The sequence below is a fragment of the Mobula birostris genome, chromosome 4 (genome assembly GCF_030028105.1).
Source record: "Mobula birostris isolate sMobBir1 chromosome 4, sMobBir1.hap1, whole genome shotgun sequence".
NCBI lineage: Eukaryota > Metazoa > Chordata > Chondrichthyes > Myliobatiformes > Myliobatidae > Mobula > Mobula birostris.
Window position 1 is genome coordinate 134912230 of NC_092373.1, and position 24987 is coordinate 134937216.

The 24987-nt window shown below is 41.3% G+C and overlaps 1 protein-coding gene across 3 annotated transcripts in view; it reads left to right on the forward strand.

Annotated features, from left to right (window-relative positions):
- Positions 1 to 24987, forward strand: part of fhdc1 (FH2 domain containing 1) — a 115067-nt gene that overhangs the window by 17015 nt on the left and 73065 nt on the right. For 2 of the 3 annotated variants that reach the window (XM_072256078.1, XM_072256079.1), the window contains exons 2-3: positions 8269 to 8880; positions 14120 to 14181. In XM_072256078.1, coding sequence (XP_072112179.1) covers positions 8362 to 8880; positions 14120 to 14181 — 581 coding nt within the window. In that variant the 5' untranslated portion in view covers positions 8269 to 8361. Of the gene's footprint in view, positions 1 to 6713; positions 6763 to 8268; positions 8881 to 14119; positions 14182 to 24987 lie in introns of those variants that run through there. The other variant, XM_072256080.1, reaches the window with a different exon arrangement.

Below are 24987 nucleotides of genomic sequence, written 5' to 3' on the forward strand. Positions count from 1 at the left end.
AGAAGAGTTAGAAATATACTCACCAAGTACTTTGACCCATAGCTTACTGAATAAATAAGTACACTGTACTCACTTTGCCGTATTTTCTGTCCTTGCTTGTATGAAGGTAGTTTACCTATTTATGCAAGTACTTCTCTGACAATAGATGTGTAACAGTCTAATGTAACATTGTATGGAAATACAAGATAACGCTGATGCAGACATGTTTTATACATTTAACAAGGTGCTTTACTAATGCAACAGAATTAGTCAGTTTTTCAATGTTCGTCGTCAGCCGGGTCATACTGTCTGTGAACTCCCTGTCGGTTGCCTCCATACACTTCAGTATTTGTTTTTTTTTAGTTTTAAGTCCTCCTGCGCGAGAGCCAAGGGCAATTCTTTTGAAGTTTTTCTACTCTGTAGCTGGACAAACGCGCACCAAGTATACCGTTTCCTCTTCGCTTGTTTTCTGTGTGTCCTGCACTTGCCCAGTAGAGGAGATTCACCCAAATATCTGTGTTAGTGTGGACAGAGATATTTTGAAAAATGCTTAGTGTGTATGCCTATCGTTTTTACTCGAAACCGGCGTTTTCAAAATTATCTGGCGTAGTGTAGACGTAGCCACAGTTTACACATGGGAATGTCTGGTTACAATTGAACAGGGCAGTGGTGAGGCCACACCCAGAGCACTATTTATTTAAGAAAGGATATAATGACATTGGAACCAGTGTGAAAGCGATTCAGGCATCCAATTCTTGGAATGAGAGGATTGTTCTATCATGAGTGGCAAAGGAAATCAGATATATATTCTTTGGAGGTTAGCAGAAAGTAGGGTGTTTCTAATGGAATATATAACATCCAAAGGGAGCATAAGAGGTCAGTTATTGAGCTGTATCCTCTCATTTTAAGAGAGGGGTCTTTAAGTGAGGGGTCTTAATTATGAGATGCAGTGTTGATGATTTAAATCTTAAGAACTTTCTGCAGAGGGTGATCAATCTCTGAAGCCAAGATCACTTTAGGTATCTGAAGAGGAAGTAGATATATTTTGGGAGATTGGGAAATGAGGGCAATTTGGAACTGGCACAGAGGAGGGGATGAGGCCTAGAGCAGGTCAGTCACAACCATGTGAAAAGGTGAGTTAGGCTTGAGGGGACAAGAAGCCTTTTCCTGCTGCTGCTCGCTTATCTTCACAGGACAATGTTGACTCTGTATATGGGTGAGGAACAGCAGGCCGCTCTGCCATTCAAGCCTCCACCAGTTAGTCAGTTCATTGCTGATCTGATTGTAACTCCGTCGTCCTGTCTACCCTCACTATATATTTACGAGAGTTAAGAACTCCCCAGGGATGGAAGAAAGGCAATAGTCCAAAACCAGCTGGATTTGATAAAGTTCTTGATAACATACCTGTATGATATATCTATTTGTCAGGTTATCAAGAGAAGATGTACATGGTGTTCGAAAAAAAACTAAGTGAGTGAATAGTTGCTCGGGCAAAGCACTTGGGGTGGTGGAGACTGCAGAATACTTTGTATCCTTGTAGGGGAGGCACAGTGCCAGCTGTAGCGTCCAGGTTTAATTCCTCCCACTGTCTGTAAGGAGTTTGCACGACCATGTGGGTTCCCTCCGGCTGGCGCAGTTTCCTCCCACATTCCAAAGGCCTGCAGGTTAGTAAGCAGAGGTTGTGCTCAGTTGGCGCCGGAAGCATGGTGACACTTGCGGGCTGCTGCCAGCACATCGTGGACTGTGTCAGTCGTTGACGCATTTCACTCTGTTTCAATGTACGTGTGGGAAATAAAGGCAGTCTTAAGATCTTAAATCCTTTATTTTGTTTAACTAATGATTTGTTCTTCCCCTGAAATGATATAAAAGAACAGGGGTTTTGGGAATGAATGGGAGAGGGAGAAGGAGAGAAAAAAAAAGTGAACACTTTTCAGTCTTGCTGTAGTCCATGACATTGCGAAAGGCCACCAAATTTCCCATATCCTGGCACAGTGGAGTTCGGCAGAAGTCTTGTAGTCATGTCTAAACTTGAGAACATGAATTTCTTCCTAATAACAAATAACACTTCTCTACAATTGACAATTAACTCAGTTACCAACAAGCTTGATATTCCCTTTAAATGTTTGATTTCATTTAGAGATACAGGTCAGTAACAGGCCTTTCTGGCACAGTGAACCCACACCTAACCTAATTACCCTAAGCCCAAGGTCTTTGAAATGTGGGAGCACCCAGAGGAAATCCATGCAGTCACACACGGTGGAAGATAGAGTCAGGAAATAACCGTTACACTGCCTTGTCACCCCAGTATTGTAGTGGACCCTCCAGGAACACACAGGTTTGACTGTGTTATTCAGGTCGTATGACAGGATTGGTTTCAGAATCATCATTGCAAACCAGTTGACTTCACAATCTGTTTCCTCTGCATACCCCTGCTGTGTGAGAATCTTATCAACATGATAATGGTTGAGATGTGCTTAGAAATAAATACAAGTGCATTGCAAACAACTTCCCACAGAGGAGCAGTATGAACAGTACATTTCTGAGCCAAGTTGCTTTGGCTGAATATACAGACTGTATTTGAAGGGAAGGTTGAGATTGTTTCTTCTGTAAAAAGAAAAGAGCCTTGGATAAATTGATGATTTTGTTATAAGATGTAAGTTCCATCACCTAGGCTATGCCCTCCTAGGTGATGGGACTTCCATCTTATAACAAAGTCATCAATTTCCCATCAGGAAAGAGGTATAGAAGCCTGAAGACACACACTCAGCAATTCAGGAACAGTTTCTTCCCCTCTACCGTCTGATTTCTGAATGGACATTGAACCCATGAACACTACCTCATTTTTTAAAATAATTTCTGTTTTTGCACTACGTATCTTAATTTTACTGTTTAACATACATTTATACTTTAATTTTTTTCTCTATATTTATCATGTATTGCATTGTAGTGCTGCTGTAGAGTTAACAAATTTCACGACGTATGCAGATGATATTAAATTTGATTCTGAAAAGTTAGATGAGTTTAAAACAGATTTTATTTGTACTTCCCTACTGTCTCAGAATCCTGGATGTTTCTCAAAGAAGAGGGAAGAATAAAGGTGGACAATAGATAGAGGTTTTTTAATCTTGCTCTGTACTTTGTAATGGCTGGAATATCACAAAAAAAAACTGCCACCTGTTCCCAACTATGTAAACAGTGGAGCTGCTCCCTCACAACTCCAGTGATCCAGGTTTCAATCCAGATCTGTGGTGGAGTCTGCACTTTTCTCCTTGTGACTATGTGGCTTTCCTTTGAGTTTTTGGGTTTCCTCTCCCATATACAAGGTGCATGGGTTGGTAGCAACGTCCTCTCTCTTTTTTTGCACCTGCATGGACCAATCATTGTTCTTAGTGGGAAATTTTTACACAGTTTGAAAACTGCGTGGCACTTTAACTAAAGATTATATAAAAGAGAATTCCAACTGCGCGGCAACAAAGGCTATGTGCGTGGGAGCATTTCGGTTACTGCGCGGCCTCTCACCCGTGCAGCTTGGAGCAGTGGTAGGTAGCTTAACTGGCCACTCTAAATTGTCCCTAGAATATAGATGAGTGGTCGAATCTGAGAACGGTTGACAGGAACGTGGGGAGAATTACATGGAATTTATTTAGGATTTAGTCAAACTACTGATTTGTTCTTTCCCCCTCTTACCACCTTCCCCCACCATCACAGGATGGACAGTGGCATCTTGAGGCCTCTCATGGAGTTGGAAGATGTTTGGGTGAGTGGGAGGGAGGAACGGGGCTTGTTTTGCTGTTGTTTTGTTGCTTGTTGCGTTCTGCGCTGCTCTGCTGAGCATCATGGGTATGCTACGTTGCCGTGGCTATGGGGGGTGATACTTCCGGGCTGCCTCCAGCTCAACCCTATGTTGTGTTGGTTGTTAACTCAAATGACACATTTAACTGTGTGTTTCGATGTACTTGTCATAAGTAAATCTGAATCTGAACGTGAGGCACCTTTTGATTTAAGAATTCTTTGCTGCACTCAGTTCATCCTTCCCTCCTGTGACCCGATGGTATTCCAGTTTGCTTCCTCCTCCCAAGTAGATTAACTGGTTACTAGAAATTTCTGTATTTCAGCTGAGTAGCAGAATAGGGGGTGGGGGAGGAGTAGAGTCTATATGAGAGAGTAATTGACTGGAAATTCAGTGTGGAGATGGGATGATGGGAATTCTCATCAATAAACTGTAGTTTAAAACATATATAGAGTTAATCTTGCATCATTTGTATCTGAATAATTAGGGATGTTTCTTGGGGGACAGTCAAGGAAATTATGGATATGTTGAAAGAATTTATTGATTTTTTTTATTAAGGTACAACACAGAATCGGCCCTTCGAGCTGCACCACCCAGCAATCCCCAATTTATCCCCAGCCTAATCATGGCACAACTTACAATCACCAATTAACCTACCGACCAGTACTGTGGGTGGAAACCAGGGCACCTGGAGGAAACCCACATGGTCACGGGGAGAACGTACAAACTCCTTACAGGCAGCGGTGAGAATTTGTACTTACTAACTTGGCTTTTTTTTTAAGAAATTGATAAGTGGGCCATTGAGTATTTAATGAAGCTGCATTTAATACAGCTCCATGTGATTTGGCACCTAGGATCATGGCGCCCGGGCCAAAGGATTTAGTGGGCTTAATGCAGTGGAATTTCACGGAGTTCAGTGTTAGGCTCCCTGCTTTTCATGGTATATTTTGTGGACATTTCTTGGACTCTATATTTAAGGACGCTTGTGGATAATACCAAAATTGTCAGTGATTGCAAAGGAAATTGTATTCTGCAGTAGGATATTGGTAGATTGTCACATGAAGTTCAATCTGGGAAGTGCGAGGAGAGGCTGTTCCAGAAGGCAAACTAGGAAAAGGAATTAATAGAAACTGAGAAGCTTAGATCTTGGAGTGCAGACTTCATATTCCCAGAGGTAATGGGATTGGCAGATTAAAGGGTTTTTGTCTTTATGGCCAAGGTGCTGGGCATAATGTGATGATCACAGCGTGCGCAGAAGATATGAAGGCACTAGAAAGATAAGAGAAAATTTATGAAGATGTTGTCGGGGTTGAGGAATTTTAGTAGTGAGTGAATAATCAATCTGCAGTTGTTTTCCATATAAATAATGATAGTGAGGAGATTTAATTGAAAAATGTGAAATTTTACAAGGCTGAACAGGACGAACAGGAATGGACTATTTCTCGCAGCAAAGAGGTCCATAACAAGGGAAGCCATCAAGTTAATTTGGTAGGAGAAGAACCAAGAAAAAAACTTCTTACCAGAAATGATGGGGTTCTGGAATTTATTGAACCTGAAAGGTCGGTGTCAGTAGAACTGCTCGTTGCATCTAAAATGTAGCTGGATGAGCATTTGGAAGTTCTGAAGCACGCAGGGTTATGGGCCGAGCACAGGGAACTAAAATTACTTAGGTAATCCCTCTTGGCCGGTGTAAATGTGATGAGTTGCATGACTTCTTAACATGATGTAAATTTCATCGTAAACTACAACTCTCACCTTCTGTGATGCAGGTCTCTGCCTCAGACCGGAATCAGATCTGCTGTCTTTAAAGACATCCAGCTGCACTGTATTTCGGTTGCTCCAAACATACTTTCTGATCTCTGAACTATTTTATGTGTCTCCTTCAGCTTGCTTCAGTGCAAAAATTGTCCTAAAGTCAATCTTAGTTGGAGGTTCTTAAAGCTCAGATACCTCTTTGTACCACTGGTCTGATTCCTTTCAAAGGTAACCTTTTTGCCTGTCTTGGGATTGACAAGAAGGATGTCATTGCTTCACAGGGTCCAGGGACTAAATAGTACCTGTTATATCAGGAATAGTATTTGAAAGTGTCATTCGTTTTGGGAAGTCATTGGACACCATTGAGATCAGAGAATTGGAAACAGGATAACATGGTGTTTGCATTCAAAGAGGTAATGTGATAAGTATGAACAGTCATGAAGTCATTATTAAATTACATTGAGGGCAAAATAAAGGAATTCATGATTAGAAGTAAACTTGAAAATCATCTGTATAACATTTACCAATTTGTGTTTCATGAAGGGAAAAACCCTGCCTGAGGAACTTCAATGATTTTAACCGAAGAAGTGCTGTGGTGACCTCTATGATATTGTGAAACGTCCAGTATCAAAAGATTCTTTATGAAATTTCACATGAAGGGTCACTGCATTAAACTCTGAGCTTTGTGATTTCAGGGTAAACCCTGGGAATGAACAGGAAATAAGTTGGAGGATAGTTCAGTGAGTGCTAGCTCAGAGAATCAACGGATTGTCCCAAGGATTAGATCTGCACTGCTTCTACAGATTATTGAAACTATCTAAGAAACTGGGGCATGAGGAATTTTTCCACCACTTTTTCTTTGTGAACTTAAAGAAAGAAATATTTTGATGTAATTCGAGTGGTTCATGCTTAATTTATCGGAATTCTGAAGTCTATTTTTTGAGAGAAAATTCTTAAGTAACTAGGTCTTGTCATTTTAGAACCATACTGCAGATGTTGGTCTTTTTTTCAAAATGGTTTAGTAATGTAATATCTTTGTCTCATGAACTTTGTCAATTCTATAGCTGCTGTACGTAAACCCATTTCTCTGTCTCTCATAGCTTGTTCTCAATTAAGTAAATCATGTGGGAACGCGCCCTTTTCTTGCCAACCACAAAGAACATTGTTCCCATATTGAAAGAGACTGATCATTTTTCATGTAAGCGATTAAGAGATATTTGTAGGAAGAATGCTAGTAGGTATGCACAATTCATTACATTTTTGATTATAATTTATTTTTGAGCTTTACATTTCCTTCAAGCACAGCTTGAACTTGTCAGAAATATTTGATACTCTGTTAGCACTGAAGTTATCATTCTGTAACATTTAAGTAAATTATTTGATAAGCATGGTTTATGGGTTTACAAACTCAAATAATTTAGTAGAACTCTCAACTTAGTCATGTGAGTGGATATTAAACTGAGATTAAATAGAATTACCAGATTTGGCCTTTTATTCTTGATCTTTACTGAGTTAGTAGATGTAAATTTGGTGAGAAGTAGGGGAAAATGTTGAAATTTAACTCAAGTTACTCAATGTCTAATACTAAATGAATTCCAATTAATTCTGCTTGGTACCCAAGTAACATAGATGTGGAATCCCAAAGTGACAACACAAAATGCTGGAGGAACGCAGTGGGTCAGGTAGCATCTATGCAGAAAAATAAATAGCTGATGTTTCAACCGAGTCCCTTCATCACGACTGGAAAGGAAGGGGGAGAAAAGCCAGAATAAGAAGATGGGAGGAGGGGAAGGAGTACAAGCTGGCAAGTGATAGGTGAAAGAGTGGAGGGGAAGGTAGGTAGGTGGGAGAGGGAGAATGAAGTGAGAAGCTGGGATGTGAGAGGTGGAAAGGGTAAGGGACTGAAGAAGAAGGAATCTGATAGGGGATGGCATTGGGCCATGGGAGAAAGGCGAGGAGGAGGGGCACTGGGGGAGGTGCTGGGCCGGTCAGGAGAATAGGAGAGATAAATGGGGAATGGAAAAAGAGAAGGGAGAGAGAGAGAGAGAGAAAAAAATTACCAGAAGTTAGATAAATCAGTGTTCATACCATCCGGTTGGAGGCTACCCAGAAGGGATACGAAGTGCTGCTCCTCAAACCTCATTATGGTAGCAGAGGAGAGCATGGGCCAACGTATCAGAATGAGAATGTAAATTGCCAAGTTGCAGTCTCCATTCTTTTTTCTGCATAGAGAAAAGGCGCCAGTGAGATGTGAAGTGATTCTAATATTTAAAAGTCTGTATCTGAAGGAGAGACCAAATCCACAAGAAATTAGAACCTTGCAACTAATATTTTCACAATTTTATTGTTAATTTATGAAAGTGTGAAAAATTGAAGTTTTAACAAAAATGAAAGCAGATTTGAAAATTAAAGAACTGCAGATGTTGGACATCTGAAATGAAAATGGAAATGCTGACAAATCTCAGCAGGTCTGGCAACATCTGATGAAGGGGCTGAGACAGTCAGTTTTCCCGTTCTATGGATACCACCTGACCTGCTGAGTTTCTCCAGTATTATCTCTTTCCAATTCAAGTCTCAGGTCATTTTTGGTAAATGTGTTGTGGGAATCCTGGCCAATGTTTGATCCCCACCTACCCCAAAAAGTGAGCCTTCAGTAGAAACTATAAGGAGTTAGTCAGTTTTGAGGGAAATACTCAGGATTATTCCCTTAGCTAACATGAAGGGATTTTTCTCTTGATCAACAGATCCTGGTGCTTTGGTGGATGAATCATGAAAAAAAATATGACTATTTTGGGACATTACGCTCTTCGGTGGATTGCATGCAGAAAATCCTGTGAATGATAGAGCTTATCAGCAAGCGTTGGAACAATGGCAGTGAATTAGCCTCAGCCTTTAAGGATCTTGCAAGGGGTTGGAAAAAGCCCGATTATTTTTTCTTTTCTTGGATTACAATGCAAGTGATGAGTTGCCTGTCATTTGTAAATGACAAAGAGAATGCAAGTTCTGCATCAATCTCTGATTTAATCCCTGAGGCATCGACGCCACCACCCTCACTCCCAGGGCCTCCACCACCTCCTCCGCCTCCACCTCCTCCACCGCCACCACCACCAGGACTCCCTCCTCCGCCATCGGGTTCCCGAGCTGGTCGTCAAAAACGAATACGCAGTTTCTTCTGGAAAACCATCCCTGAGGAGCATATTCGTGGAAAAACAAATATCTGGACAATTAGAGCAAAAGAACACTCTTACAGGATTGATACAAGGACTATTGAGGAGCTGTTCGGTCAGCAAGATGAAGTCAAAATTAAATCTGAGGCAGCAAGTTCAAGATCTTCATTTAAAAGCAGCAACAAAGAGGTAAAGATCAATTTTCTGTGTTTTAATGCAAAATATGAATTATTTTTGAATAAGTTGCTATAGTTTGTTCCCTGATATTCCCCATCCTGACTTTTCACTTGCCACCTGCCTATTACTTTTCCCTGGGACCCTCCACCTTCCCTTTCTTCTATGCCCCTCTCTCCTCTCCTGTCAGAATCTTTCTTCTCCAGCGCTTTGCCGGTTGTCAATTTCAACCCATTCATTCCCGGAGGGTTGATCGCATGATCCCATGTAATATTGAGGAAGTCCTGAACAGTTGGCATCGCTAGCTCCTCAGGTTGGCATAACAAACTCCACGGCAATATACTGAATGTGCAGGGTAGTTACCTTCATATAGCGTCATACGACATTTGCTTTGTTCTTTATTCTACAGAAACTGCTTCATGTTTTCCTGCATTGTGACATCAAAGTTCCTCACTCTCTGTGAACTAGATTGGGACACTGTGGGATTAAAAAAACAAACATTCAGTAGGTCTGAAATTACTTTTTTGTTTTACAGATGCTGCTTGATCTGAGTGTAGCATTTTCTATTTTGTGTAAATGTCAGTTTCTTCTTTTGTCATTTTCAAAATCATTTAATAAAATGTGAGCATTTGTATAGAATTTGCAAAAACAAATGGTTAGTAACTGTGACTTCTCTTCCTGGTGAACAAATTTAGCCGCCCCACTTCCTCTATTCCCCATCCTGACTTTTCACTTCCTACCTGCCTATTACTTTCCCTTGGGACCCTCCTCCTTCCCTTTCTCCTCTCTCCTCTCCTATCAGAATCTTTCTTCTCCAGCCCGTGGTCTTTCCCACCCACCTGACTTCACCTATCACCTTCCAGCAAGCCTCCTTCTCTTCCTCCCACCTTTTTATTCTGGCATTTCCCCCCTTCCTTCTCAGTCCTGAAGAAGGGCCTCAGCCCAAAATGTTTACTCTTTTCCATAGATGCCGTCTGACCTGCTCCTTTCTTCAAAGTTGCTGGTGAATGCAGCAGGCCAGGCAGCATCTCTAGGAAGAGGTACAGTCGACGTTTCAGGCCGAGACCCTTCGTCAGGACTCCTGAAACGTCGACTGTACCCCTTCCTAGAGATGCTGCCTGGCCTGCTGCGTTCACCAGCAACTTTGATATGTGTTGCTTGAATTTCCAGCATCTGCAGAATTCCTCTTGTCTGCTCCTTTCTTCCATCATCTTGTGTGTTGCTTTACATTAACTTTTTCTCTTTGAACTATTGAACTTGAATAATGTGCTGACACAATTATAAAATGACAAATGTTTAAATTATTCATAGGAAAATGATAATTAACATTCTAAGGGACAGATGTCTTTTGTTTTAAATGTGTGTACCCTCTCCCCAAGTTTCTAGCAACAAGCCCTTTGGAATACCCATAACCAGCTGTTCAGCTATGTATCTAGAGGGACACGGCTGCCTGATTTATCAGTTGATAATAGTGGTTGTCATGGATGCAAAGAGAGTAGAGGGTGTAGTCCAATCATAGTGATCGACAAAGACTCAGGTTTTGGTGAAATCCAATTGTGACCTAACACTTTACACATCTGTGGATTTCAGAACATGATTTAAATTTCATTGCTGTAGCCTGTCCTTGCTATCCTGATATCAAGATTTCTTTAAATCTGTGACTCCAGATATTCTGCCCTTAGGAGCAGGGTTAGTTACCCTGACAACTCTTGCCCAGTAGCACAAGGCACGAATTAACTCCTGCCTGAGCAAGGACGTGGACCTGCTGCAGTTTGTCTGCTGCGACAACTGTTCTCCAGCAGATGTGACCTCAGTGCCTCTCCACTCTGCTTTGAAGCACATAGACAGCTGCAAACCATACATCAGGCTGCTGTTTATCAATTACAGCTTAGTACTGATGACAAAGCTTCAAAACTTGGGCCTTTGTACCTCCCTCTGCAACTGGATCCTTGACCTCTTCATTGGGAACCACAGTCAATGTGGATCAGTACTGACATCTCCTCTTCGCTGGTAATCAGCACAGTTGTGTGCTTGGTTGACTGCTTTGCTTTAGTTTGCACTCTTGTGGCTAAGCACAGTTTAAATGCCATCTAAGTTTGCCCATGACACCACTGTTGTTATAGAATCTCAGATGATGACGAGTGAGATCGATTTGCTGGTTGATTAATGTTGCAACAAAGACCTCACACTCAGTGACAGCAAGGCCAGGAGATTGACTGTGGACCTTGGGAAGGGAAATTCGGGAGAACCCACACGTATTGTTCTCATTGGGGTTGGGGGGGGATCAGTGGTGGATGGGGTGAGCAACTTCAAGTTCCTGGGTGTCAGCATCTTGTAGGGTCTATCCTTGGCTCAATAGATTAATGCAATTATGAAGAAAGCATGCCAATGACTCTACTTCAGGAGTTTGAGGAGATTTGGTACAGTATGTCACCAAAGACTCTATCAGCTTATGGTTGAGAGCATTCAGACTGGTTGTATCACAGCCTGGTGTGGGGGCTTCAGAGGATTATAGACTCAGCCAGCTTCATCACAGCCACTGACAACATCTCCAAGAGGCAGTGCCTCAAGAAGGTGGCATCCAACACTAAGGATCCTCACCATCAGGACACACACTCCTGCTGCCAGCCCTGGGGAGGAAGTACAGCAAGGAACCTGAAGACCCGTTCTCCACAATTCAGAAATGCTTCTTTCCCTCCGCCACCAGAGTTTTGAATGGTCCATAAGCCCAGTGCATTATACTATTTTATGCCTTTGCACCATGCTGCCGCTGTAAAATAACAGGTTTCAAGTCAGTTGTAATATATCTGATTCTGACTTCTCTGCTGGGATCTGCTTTGCTGTCCACCCCTCCACTCTTTACTGAAACCCAGTGCTTTCGGCTGCAATCTTGTGTCACAGACTGTCCTGCTGGTCATTCTGCTTGGTGGGAGACACTGCAGATAATGAAGTTCTGCTGATAAATTTAGCTGAACTTCCACATCTCAGGCTTTAAAAGGATTTTTCTTGACCATAAACTGGTGCTCTTTTCAGTCCTTCTCTTCCTCCTTCAATACTGTTACCCCATTCTCTTGATAACGTCGCAATATTTAGCCACTAAAAGCAATATTGCAACATTTAACCAATCTATCTGATTTCTACCATCTAAAAGAATATTCATACAAATTATAAGCATAGTTTACAGCACATTTAAGTACAGATCTGCAGGTTATATTTACTCATCCTCTTTATTCTCCTCAACCGTTCCGAAATGAAATGTAAATCTATTCAAATGTTTAAAAGCACAGGTTTTTTAAAGATATTTTAGATGGTGAATTTTGTAAACCTTTTTAATTTTAAGATAGGTTAAACGTGCGGTTTTAGTGAAACAATATACTCCCAATGTAAGAGTTTCTCAAGATGTTATACAGATGTACCAAGGAAATAATTGCAAAATCGATACTATAGCAATAAAATTTAATGGTATTTTAATAACATTAATATGAAGTTAGTGACCCAAGATTGTGATTTGTGGGCTGCATTCTTTTTCCTGAATAATAACTTGGATAAAGCAATGTAGAATTCCAAAACCTGCCAGCATTTTAGCTCGTTAAAAATGACTCTGGTATACTGGAGTGACTGGGTCAGCCAGAGAACTGGGAAGATGAGGAGAGGTACAATTAGTCTAACTTGTGGTGCTCTTGGTTTCCTGGTCATTAAAGATAATCACTTTAAAATCAGGAGGTGGAACAGTATGATTACTGTTACTCCAATCTCATGATAACATCACAATAATTAGCCAGTAAAAGCAATAGTGCAATACTGGGCCATTGAATCTAGCTTCTACTATCAGATTCTGATGAATCTGATTTCTAAAATCAGTATGACCATTCAGATGCTGAGTTTGAAATTCAGCTGCCATTCCGGCATGACGTGGGAACTGACTCTGAATGTTTATTGCTGAAGAGTAAGAAAAGACCATTGGGCGGTCAGGTAATTAAAACTGCTTCCCTCTACATTTCTCCCCAATGATCTGCATTGGCTGGCTTTGAACAGGCATGATGCTATTCCAGTATTTGTAGTCTTGTCCCAGAAGCTGATTACTTGTCATCTGTACGTGCTGGAGCTGCAGGGCGAGGAGAGCAGGAGTAAACAAATGTAAGTGTGAAAAGAGACCACGAAGGGGTAGAACGCCGTTGAGGGAAGAGCTGCAAACTGTAGTTTGCACAAGCAATAACAACGCCAGAGGAAAGGATGAAGTGGGCCAGCAATACTTAGAGACTAAACATGGTTCCAGAAAAAAAAATGGTGGGTTATGACATTGTGAACATTCATTCTTCTTTTCAACTTTGCAATTTGCGCGCTCAGTGCATAGTTTTTAGACAAAGAGAGATGAGTAAAATGGCTATTACATTGTACTCTTGAGCGAGCCGGCTTAACAAGGTGGTCCAATACTGTGTGCCCGAGGTGGTCATGCTCATCAGGAGGTGGCAATCATCACCCCGCCAAGAAATGCATCCCTTTAGTTTGCTACTTCCAACGTTGGTTAAGAGCACTTAGTTTAATTTGACAGAAGTGTATATTGATTTTATAGAAAATGTGTTGCTCCAAGAAATTCACCTTGTTCCGATCTGAATGTTCGTTACCTTTTGAATGAAGTAAACATTTAAGATTAGGTAGCTCAGTTGGGATAAGAAAGGAGTCAGTTAGCTAACTGATGGACAGTTGCAGACAGGGGTAAGAGTGGGGAAGTTATAAAAGCATTATATTGACTGGCTAAATGCCACAAAATGAGAGATTTGAAGAGCAGATGAAGAAAAAATATTAAATGTTGAAATAATTTGTGGAAGAATATCTTTACACCTTATTTCAGAATCAGGTTTATTATCACCGGCGTGTGTTGTAAAATTTGTTAACTTGGTTTCTTATCATTGGGAAATAAGGAAATTCAAAATGGGTAGGACAATAAATTGACAGTACAAAATTTGTGTAAATGCCAAATGAGATTTTAAAAGGCATATGTCAGAAAGAAATCCTTCTTTTCAACCGTGCACTGCCTTACTTGAAGTTTTGTGTCATCATTTGTGATATACCTTGGCCATAATTTTCCACTACATTCAGCACATAGTTTTAGTTGGCACTATGCACACTGTAACAATCTATTTCAAGTGCTGTGGCTTAATACAGTATATCATAATTGAACCCAATGGTTAATAGAATTCTGGCACAATTTCAATTGTTTCTGTTCTGAGTTGTTTTATTCCTTTTATCGCAGATCAATATTCTGGATGCAAAAAGAAGCATGAACATTGGAATATTTCTGAAGCAATTCAAAAGGTATGATGTTTCTGAGCCACTGAAATTTGTTGTATTTTCCCCTGTACGGTAAACTCCGGCAAAGCTTGAAATCTTGCTATTCTGTGTCTGCCATGAAGTGCTGGTGTAGAACAGACTAACTATATTGCTTCAACTTTAGGAGGTGTATATTAGAGAAAGTAATCTTTTGCTTTTACTAGTAATTTTAATGCCACACTGGACGCATACTAACATACCGTTTGAGTTAGTTTTAGGGGATCATTTTCCAAAACTAGAGCAATATTGTTGGAGCTTAATAACCTAATGCCTCAGAGCAACATTTACTGCCTGGAACTAAAATTGAAGGTCAACACTTAGCATTGTGTGAAAGGCATCAGAAGTGTTCCCTGTAATCAATGACTTTCTACTGTAGTAGCATTGGGATACATTATGCTTTTCAGTCATATCAGTTAAATTCAATCTCCGTGCTAAACCCAGTCAAATGATCTATGTTGCTATCTTTTCTTCCTGGAGCTCTCAATGTAGCTTGAGTTACCATTCCCCAAACCCTGGTCATCTTCAGCCTCGTGTTCAGTTAGTTATTATCTTGGAAGTCTATCTTCTACATTGAACCCATGCCATCTATTTATTCCTCATCGACGAGCAAGCAAACAACCGGGCCCGAAGAGCACTGGAGTTGTGTTCTTCTTTGAACACAGGCCGGTAATGTTGTTTGGCACTCCCTCTCTAACTCTCAACTCCTATTTACCTGAGTATGTTTGGAGCCACATTAGTTGCTGGTTCAGTAAAGGCTTCAAGCTGTAATTCTCATCCTTGTGTTCAACGTCATCCAAGGCCTCACCCCTATGTCTGCAGTCTGCTCTAACCTTGCAGTCCTCAAAGACCTGTGCTTCCACAGTACTGGCATCTTACAAGTTCTGTAATTTTTTTCCTGAAATCTCTTCTTCTCCATTTCTCTCTTGTAAGATGTTCCTTAAAATAAACCATATGGTTAGCCAAAGAGGTAATCTCATATTTTTTCAAATTTGCTTATGGAAGCCATCTTGTCAATCTCTCAGTGTCCCATTGTTTTGCTCACATGCTTATCAATTCCACCCAAATTTTTCTGTCCCTCACGTACACTAGTGGCACTTTGCAGTAACTTAAAAGCATGTCCTTGGGATGTGAGAGAAAATCTGAACCGAAGCCCATCGAGCTGCAGCTCCAGTTCCTTAACACGGTCTCTTAAGGAGCTGAGGCTTGGTGCACTTTGAGCAGATATAGTTATCAGGGAGACTGGAGACTTCCCAAAATTCCCAAGTCTCACTCAAGGAACATGCCACTAACTCTGGACACATTCTCAATGCAGTAGCTACATACTAACAGACAAAAATGTGCTGAAAACTTACTTAGAACCTGCGCCTGTGCTTGTCTAAGCTTGTTCTTGATCAAGCTTGTTGAGGCAAAGCTGAACCACTCTTAACACTGCCTTGCTCAAACAATGGCCATTCCGCTTACACTCCCTTCTTTTTATTGGCTCAAATAAAATTTACACTCGACGAGACTTGCAGTTTCCAAATGGCTCACACCCTGCAAGATGTCGCTGTCTCACTTGCTACTTCAGTGACTCATTCCCAAAGGGATTTGCAGTTTTCAAATGGCTCCTGCCTTGCAAGATGTTGTTCTCTCACTTGCTACTTCAAACAGTGACTTCTTGCAGATGAGTGCAGAAGGTCCTGTGGCAGTCTTTCGATGTATACAGTATACAACCTGAAATTTTTGCTCTTCGCAGACATTCATGAAAATAGAAGAGAAACCCGAAGAATAGATGACAGTAAGATGTTGGAACCCCAAAGCTCCCTCTCCCCTCTCCTATGCAGAAGCAGCAATGAAGCATCAACCCTCTCCCACTTAGCTCAGCAGGAAGCATCAGTGCCCGCCACCCACCACGCAAGCGATAGCAAAGCCCCTAAAGTAGAGACCACGATCTGCAGTCCAACAAAAGCTAATTGTTCACCCGACAATTCGACATACAACAGGCTCTCTTTCTCCCTAACAAGGGACAGAGAACTGTCAGCACAGTGTGAGGGGAGACCAAAAAGACAAAACAGCTCACAAACTCCCCCATCATCGAAAGAGAGAAAGCAATCGCTCGAGTACAGAGGCCTCAGACAGCCGAACTGCTGATAGCAATATTCTGTATCTCCTGTGACACCGTAGTTGGTGACACTGGCATGGAATCCAGTTCATCCACAGGGCCTTACCCTGAAGGCATGCGTCTTCCAAGCCGCATCCTTGTGATATCAAGAAACGGCTGGTCAGTAAGATCTGGGAGCAAGAATCACTGCTGTAAAGAACTGCAATTTGAGTGCAGCTGTAGATCATGGACTCTGACAGAACCCCATCCACCTTGAAAAGGAAAACAAAAAGACATTAAAGGGAAGTAATTAAGCTGTTACGCAGATGGGCTCGAAGCCGCCCTCTGGCAAAATTCTAGCTCCAATTTCCATGCAGCACAGAAGAGTTTTCTGTATTGTCATTGTTAAGGTACAGTTGCAAGGAAAGGTTTGTAAACCCTTTGCAATTACCTGGTTTTATGCATTAATTGCTCATAAAATGTCTGATTCTCATCTAAGTCACAATAATAGACAAACTCAATCTGCCTAAACTAATACCAGATAAACAATTATTGTACTATTTCTCATCAATACCGAGCACACCATTTAAACAATCACAGTCCAGATTAAAAAAATAATGAACCTTTGGGGTAACACCTTCTACAAAAGCTATATTGTAGAATGCATCAGTGGTGGGGAAGATGCTGGAGTCAATTATAAAAGATGAAATAGCAGCACATTTGGATAGCAGTAACAGGATTGGTCCGAGTCAGCATGGATTTGCGAAGGGGAAATCATGCTTGACTAATCTTCTGGAATTTTTTGATGATGTAACTATGAAAATAGACAAGGGAGAGCCAGTGGATGTAGTGTACCTGGACTTTCAGAAAGCCTTTGATAAGGTCCCACATAGGAGATTAGTGGGCAAAATTGGAGCACATGGTATTGGGGGTAGGGTACTGACATGGATAGAAAATTGGTTGGCAGACAGGAAACAAAGAGTTGGGATTAGCGGGTCCCTTTCAGAATGGCAGGCAGTGACTAGCGGGGTACCACAAGGCTTGGTGCTGGGACCGCAGCTATTTACAATATACATTAATGATTTAGATGAAGGGATTAAAAGTAACATTAGCAAAATTGCAGATGACACAGAGCTGGGTGGCAGTGTGAAATGTGAGGAGGATGTTATGAGAATGCAGGGTGACTTGGACAGGTTGGGTAGGTGGGATGTATGTCAGATGCAGTTTAATGTGGATAAATGTGAGGTTATCCACTTTGGTGGCAAGAACAGGAAGGCAGATTACTATCTGAATGGTGTCAAGTTAGGAAAAGGGGAAGTACAACAAGATCTAGGTGTCCTTGTTTGTCAGTCACTGAAAGTAAGCATGCAGGTACAGCAGGCAGTGAAGAAAGCTAATGGCATGTTGGCCTTCATAACAAGGGGAGTTGAGTATAGGAGCAAAGATGTCCTTCTGCAGCTGTACAGGGCCCTGGTGAGACCCCACCTGGAGTATTGTGTGCAGTTTTGGTCTCCAAATTTGAGGAAGGACATTCTTGCTATTGAGGGATGCAGCATGGGTTCACAAGGTTAATTCCAGGGATGGCGGGACTGTCATATGTTGAAAGATTGGAGTGACTGGGCTTGTATACTCTGGAATTTAGAAGGCTGAGAGGGGATCTTATTGAAACATACAAGATTATTAAGGGATTGGACACGCTAGAGGCAGGAAACATGTTCCCGATGTTGGGGGGAGTCCAGAACCAGAGGCCACAGTTTAAGAATAAGGAGTAGGCCATTTAGAACGGAGTTGAGGAAAAACTTTTTCACCCAGAGAGTTGTGGATCTGTGGAATGCTCTGCCTCAGAAGGCAGTGGAGGCCGGTTCTCTGGATGCTGTGGATGCTTTCAAGAAAGAGTTAGATAGAGCTCTTAAAGATAGTGGAGTCAAGGGATATGGGGATAAGGCAGGAACGGGGCACTGATTGTGGATAATCAGCCATGATCACAGTGAATGGCGGTGCTGGGTCGAAGGGCCGAATGGCCTACTCCTGCACCTATTGTCCATTGTCTATTTAGAGTCAGGTTTTCCAGTCAATGAGATGAGATTGGAGGTGTGGCTTGTAGAGGTAATGCTGAAGGAGGTGAAAAAGGGTAACAGCAAAAGACCTGCAGAAATCTCTAGAATTTGCTAAAGTCTCTGTTCATGTGTCCACTATAAGAAAAACACTGAACAAGGATGGGGTTTATGGAAGGACACCACTGCTCTCCAAGAAAAGCATTGCTACATGTCTCAAGTTTGTAAAAGACCACCTGGATATTGCACAATGCTTCTGGGACAGTGTTTTGCAGACAGATGAGACGAAAATTGAACTTTTTGCCAGAAATGCACATTGCTATGTTTGGAGGAAAAGGGGCACTGCACACTAACACCAGAACCTCATCCCAGCTGTGAAACATGGTGGAAGGAGCATCATGGTTTGAGGCTGCTGTGCTGTCTCAGGGCCTGGACAGGTTGCAATCATTGAGTGAACAATGAATTCAAAATTGTATCAAGACATTTTACAGGAGATGTCAGGGTAGCAGTGTGTCACCTGAAACTTAATAGAAGTTGGATGATGCAACAAGACAGTGATTTGAAACACAAAAGTAAATCAACAACAGAATGGTTTAAAAAGAAGAAAATTCACGTTTTGGAATGGCCAAGTCAGAGTCCAGACCTTAACCCAAATGAGATGCTGTGGCATGACCTGAAGAGGGCTGTTCATGCGAAGTATCCCAGAAATATTGATGAACTGAAACAGTTTTGTATGGAGAAATGGTCTAAAATTCCACCTAGCCATTGTGCAAGTCTAATCAGGAGCTACAGGAGACATTTGGTGGAGGTTATTGCTGCTAAAAGAGGTTCCTCCAGATATTAAATACAAGGGTTCACATACTCTTTCCAGCCTGAACTGACAATGATTAAACAATGTGTTTAACAAAGACCTGAAAAGTACAATTGTTTGTGTGTTATTACTTTAGACGGATTGTGTTTGTCTATTATTAAGACTTGGGTGAAGATCGGACCACTTTTTTATGAGTAATTAATGCAGAAAACCAGGTAATTGCAAAGGGTTATCAAACTTTTTCCTGCATCTCTATATCCGTTCACCATTTCCTGGAAGAAATCATCTTGTTATCTCTTGCTTGGCAAGATCTTAGCAATGGCAAAAGCATGTCACGGAGCTTCTTGCCTTACCACAGAGATGACATTTCAAACCCCACTTTACTGTGTTCACAACATTCCTGAGGATGTGAGGAGTGGAATATAAATAAACACATGAAGCTACAGCCCATGCCTGAAAGTAACTAGAGTCCAGTGGTTGATGTGTGGTGTGATTATTGCTTCCTTTAATTGCCAAGTAGAGAGTCCAGCCATTCACCATTAATGTCTCCAGGTCATCTATGAATTGGTAATGGCCTTACTAGCAATTCCTACATCCTGGCGAACAAACAAGGATAAGACCTAAGTTCCCAAATCAAAATCGAATAGGAATTTGTCTTCAAGTAAGCATACACCTATTTGTATTTGTCACCCTTAGTTCTAATTTATTCCCCCACACCCTGTAGCTTGTAGGCTTTTAAAAAATAATTTGGTGCTATATAAACATTGTTTCTTGAATTATTGATATTGTGCTTCTGGAAATTGTGAGTCATGGTGCTTCTGGAGGCTTTTCATGAACTGACCATGTTCCTTCCTTCAATGCTGACTTCAGTACAACCCTTAATATCAGCAAAGCTGGTAGTAACAATGGTTATTAACTTGCTCTGACCGGCAATATCCAGGTTTACCTGTTAATGTTATTAGCAAAAACATGGGACTCAAGGGCCCAATTTCTAGCGCTGCAAATTTTTAATGAGTTATTTCCCAAGCTGCTTTTATAACTCCATAAGTTAATTAAATGCAATAAATAACCACACAGAAATATGTAATGTTCGGTTTTGGCTTCTCAGTAGTAAATATGTCATTTCCTGGTGAATGATTTGTCATCTTTTACCTCCCAACATCCTCTTGTATTCAAAACCTTGCAATCCTCTTAACATCGGTGCTGTTGCAGAATTTATTTTCCTTTTATAGATGTATGTTAAAAGGCCAAACCGCTTTACAAAATTAAAATTTTAACCATGAACAGTATATCGTGTGAACTTGCTATTGTAATACTTTTGAATGAAGATGTGTAGAAGTGAAGGAAATAAGATAGTGGCTTGCATCTCGCATATACCATTACTAATTCTGTCTCTAGGATCACTTACCAGAACCACAGTGGTGAGAAGAAAATGATGAAGCAGTGCACATATGATGAAAAATACACCTCAAGCATCTTTTCCCAATGAGTTAAAAATACCTGTGATATTTTGTTGATTTTAAACACAAATATCTAGCAAAGGCTCAGCCAGCATTTGTCCTCAATAGGGTTAAAAAAAAATGATTGACTTGTCAACCAGCAAACATGGACTGAAAAGGACATTAAAATATGTATCTCTTACTTGTTAATTCCATTGGCCTTTTAATATTACTCCAGTTTACCTCAAATTGATTAGTTATCAGGTTATTAGGGATTACTTATGGGAGTTGTTAAATTAGTTGCCATAGATCATCAGGTCCATTGATTAGTTTGTGTTATTGCAGTGCAGTGATGAGAAGAATGTCGCCTTATATAGCTGTTGGCTCTGAGTCTCTTCTCTGTATGGTAACTACTGATTTTCCCACCTGTTTGCTAAAATATAAACCTGCTTCAGCTGGGATGAAGTCAAAGAAAAATAGAGTGATCCACTCGTACCGCTAACCTAGTGAGTTCTGTGGCAATGGTGGTGCTCATTCTGTTGATTCAAAAGACTCTGGGCTCAAGACTTGCTTGGAATTTGCAAACACTTACGCTGATGATCTAGGAGACCTGCATGTTGGAATATTGTATATTGGATTGCATGGCAAACTGAATTCCAGTTTATAAAATTTAGAAGGTTCAGTGGTACTCCTTGAGTGCTTTGTAATAGCCAGTTTATTAGGTACACCTTTACACCTGGTCATTAATACAAATAATTAATCAGCCAGTCACTCGGTGCAGTAACTCATAAAAGCATGCAAACACAGTCAAAAAGTTCAGCTGTTGTTCAGACCAAACCTCAGAATGGGGAAGAAATGTGATCTAAGTGATTTTGACTGTGGAATGATTGTTGGTGCCAGATGGAGTGGTGTGAGTGTCTCAGAAACTGCTGATCTATTGTTGGGGTTTTCATGTACAGCAGCCTCAAGTGTGCACGGCGAACGGTGCAAGAAACAAAAACATCCAGTTTTTGTCGTCTCCCACACCATCACCGATTTTGTCCGCTCAGGGGATCTCCCATCCACTGCTAGCAACCTTATAGTTCCCACACCTCGCAATTCCCGTTTCTACCTCCTACCCAAGATCCACAAACCTGCCTGTCCTGGCAGACCTATTGTCTCAGCTTGCTCCTGCCTCACCGAACTCACTTCTGCATACCTTGACACTGTTTTATCACCCCTTGTTCAATCCCTTCCGACCTATGTTCGTGACACTTCTCACGCTCTTAAACTTTTCAGTGATTTTAAGTTCCCTGGCCCCCACCGCTTTATTTTCACCATGGATGTCCAGTCCCTATATACTTCCATCCCCCATCAGGAAGGTCTCAAAGCTCTCCACTTCTTTTTGGATTCCAGACCTAATCAGTTCCCCTCTACCACCACTCTGCTCTGTCTAGTGGAATTAGTCCTTACTCTTAATAATTTCTCCTTTGGCTCCTCCCACTTCCTCCAAACTAAAGGTGTAGCTATGGGCACCCGTATGGGTCCTAGCTATGCCTGCCTTTTTGTTGGCTTTGTGGAACAATCTATGTTCCAAACCTATTCTGATATCTGTCCCCCACTTTTCCTTCGCTACTTCGATGACTGCTTTGGCGCTGCTTCCTGCACGCATGCTGAGCTCGTTTACTTCATTAACTTTGCCTCCAACTTTCACCCTGCCCTCAAGTTTACCTGGTCCATTTCTGACACCTCCCTTCCCTTTCTAGATCTTTCTGTCTCTGTCTCTGGAGACAGCTTATCTATTGATGTTAACTTTGCCTCCAACTTTCACCCTGCCCTCAAGTTTACCTGGTCCATTTCTGACACCTCCCTCCCCTTTCTAGATCTTTCTGTCTCTGTCTCTGGAGACAGCTTATCTATTGATGTCTACTATAAGCCTACTGACACTCACAGCTACCTGGACAATTCCTCTTCTCACCCTGTCTCCTGCAAAAATGCCATCCCCTTCTTGCAATTCCTCCGTCTCTGCTGCATCTGCTCTCAGGATGAGGCTTTTCATTCCAGGACGAGGGAGATGTCCTCCTTTTTTAAAGAAAGGGGCTTCCCTTCTTCCACCATCAACTCTGCTCTCAAACACATCTCCCCCATTTCACGCACATCTGCTCTCACTCCATCCTCCCGCCACCCCACTAGGAATAGGGTTCCACTGGTCCTCACCTACCACCCCACCAGCCTCCGGGTCCAACATATTATTAACTGTAACTTCCGCCACCTCCAACTGGATCCCACCACTAAGCATGTCTTTCCCTCCCCCCCCCCCCCCCCCCGCTTTCCGCAGGGATTGCTCCCTACGTGACTCCCTTGTCCATTCGTCCGCTCCATCCCTCCCCGCTGATCTCCCTCCTGGCACTTATCCGTGTAAGCAGAACAAGTGCTACACATGCCCTTACACTTCCTTCCTTACCACCATTCAGGGCCCCAGACAGTAGGCAGATTCTTGTGTATGGCAATGAATGTTATGTTTCATTACATTGAATTAAACATATCCAATGTACTGCTATAAAATGGAGAAAGAACTGCATTTCATTTCCTTCTAGTTTATTTTCTTTTGCTGGTTTGTTGTCTGTTGAAGATACTTGTGGTAATCCCAGAGGTACTGTTTACCCTTCAGCCTCTTATACAAACAAACTTCTTTATAGGCTGAGATAAGAAACTGTGGCATGTTTCTCAACAGTGAGCTCATTTTTATGACCCTTTATTCTCCATGAACTGTGGCCTTCTCTGAATCACTTTACCTTTGGTGCTTAGCACTTGTATCATGCAAACTGTGTTTTCTTTCAAATGTTAAGAAACACGCCTTCCAAGAATGTGCTTTATTAACTGTTTTCAAAAAGAGTGCAGTTGGGATGCTAAAGCTGGGTGGGGAGGGGGAGGTTTGAAACAGTATCTCCATAATTTCTATCTGTTTCTGCAATCGCATTTGAACTGAGTGTCAGAAGACAATAGGCCAAATAATGGAAGAGGATTAAGTCTGACTGTGGCATTTTTGGGTTAATACACAGAAGGCCAACATCAACAATGTGCTTTTGGCTACAACTGTCTCTGGAACTATGTGATAAATCAAGAGAGATTCGGGAGAAAGTTGAAATGCAGAAAACCATGTTTTGGTTTGTATGTATACCAGAAGGTGCAATACTCCAATGCAGAGATTTGGAACCGTTGAGATTTGGGAAAGAAGGTGGAATAGACTGTTGATGGGGAAACCATCATCAGTCACTCAGGCTTTTCTTGTAGATTAACAGAGACTAAAAGATCATATTTCTAACCTTATTACTACAGTGGTGATGCACTTAGCTCTAGAATAGAGAATTGTTGATGATTATATACAGTGGAAAGCTTATTGCAAAGCTTTAACAATGACTTGTACAGGAAACAAAATACCTTTTCCACACATAGGGGACCTTGACTTAAAGAGCTAAATATAATGTTTGAGTACTTTGTGAAATCTGTTTTCCCAATGTCTATTTGCAAACAAAAATATCGGTTATACTGTACTGAAAGCTGCTGTGGTACAAGATGGTATTTTTCTACTCACTTTAATTTACAGGCACCGCAGGAGATTGATTATTAATTCCGTTCCTTAATGGGGCATGCTGTCAACAGTCTTCTGTGAGCACGGTCAGCAAAGACCTGCCCTTGGGATAAGCACTGGTGCTTATTTTGTGCCTTTCACTCAATAGCCTTATAACTGCAATATAGAGTTGAGCAACATAATTACACAGGCATTTTTGCACCTCGAGTCAGCATAAACAGACATACAGTTTTAAAAATTATTTTTATTCACTGCTGGTCTAGTTTCTATGGAAATTATGGTTACAATTGACCTGTGTAATTTCTAATGATTAATTTGAACTCTAAAGCCCTCTTATCTTTGTTTCCCTCCATTGAGGGATTATTAAATATATGGTTGAACAGCAGATCGAGGCTCTTCGCTGGTTTAGTATGCTATTTCTTTCAAGTACCCATGATAATTTGTGTGGCAGTTGGTTTCTCTCTGGCAGTGCCTTTACCCAATAGTGTCTCTATCCACCTGCAATTAAAGCTTCTGTTAAACAGATGCTTTCCCAAAGAGTTCAGCTGAATTCATTGTTGAATTAGTTCTAGTCCAGTGAATAAATTAATTTCCAACTTGATGTTTAATTTGCTGTGGTGGAAGATTGCCACATCTACCTCTTTAAAAAAAAAATCATTAACGAAGGATTAGAAGTGAAAGTAGATTTGTCTAAAATAACTCTATTACTAATCCACTTCAGCTAACAAATGACAGTAAAACTGAGGACACACTGAAACACTTGTTTTTCTTAATGCAAGCTCCTGATCATCAACCTGATCATCAGTGATCATCCTGATCTCCTTACTGATCATCAG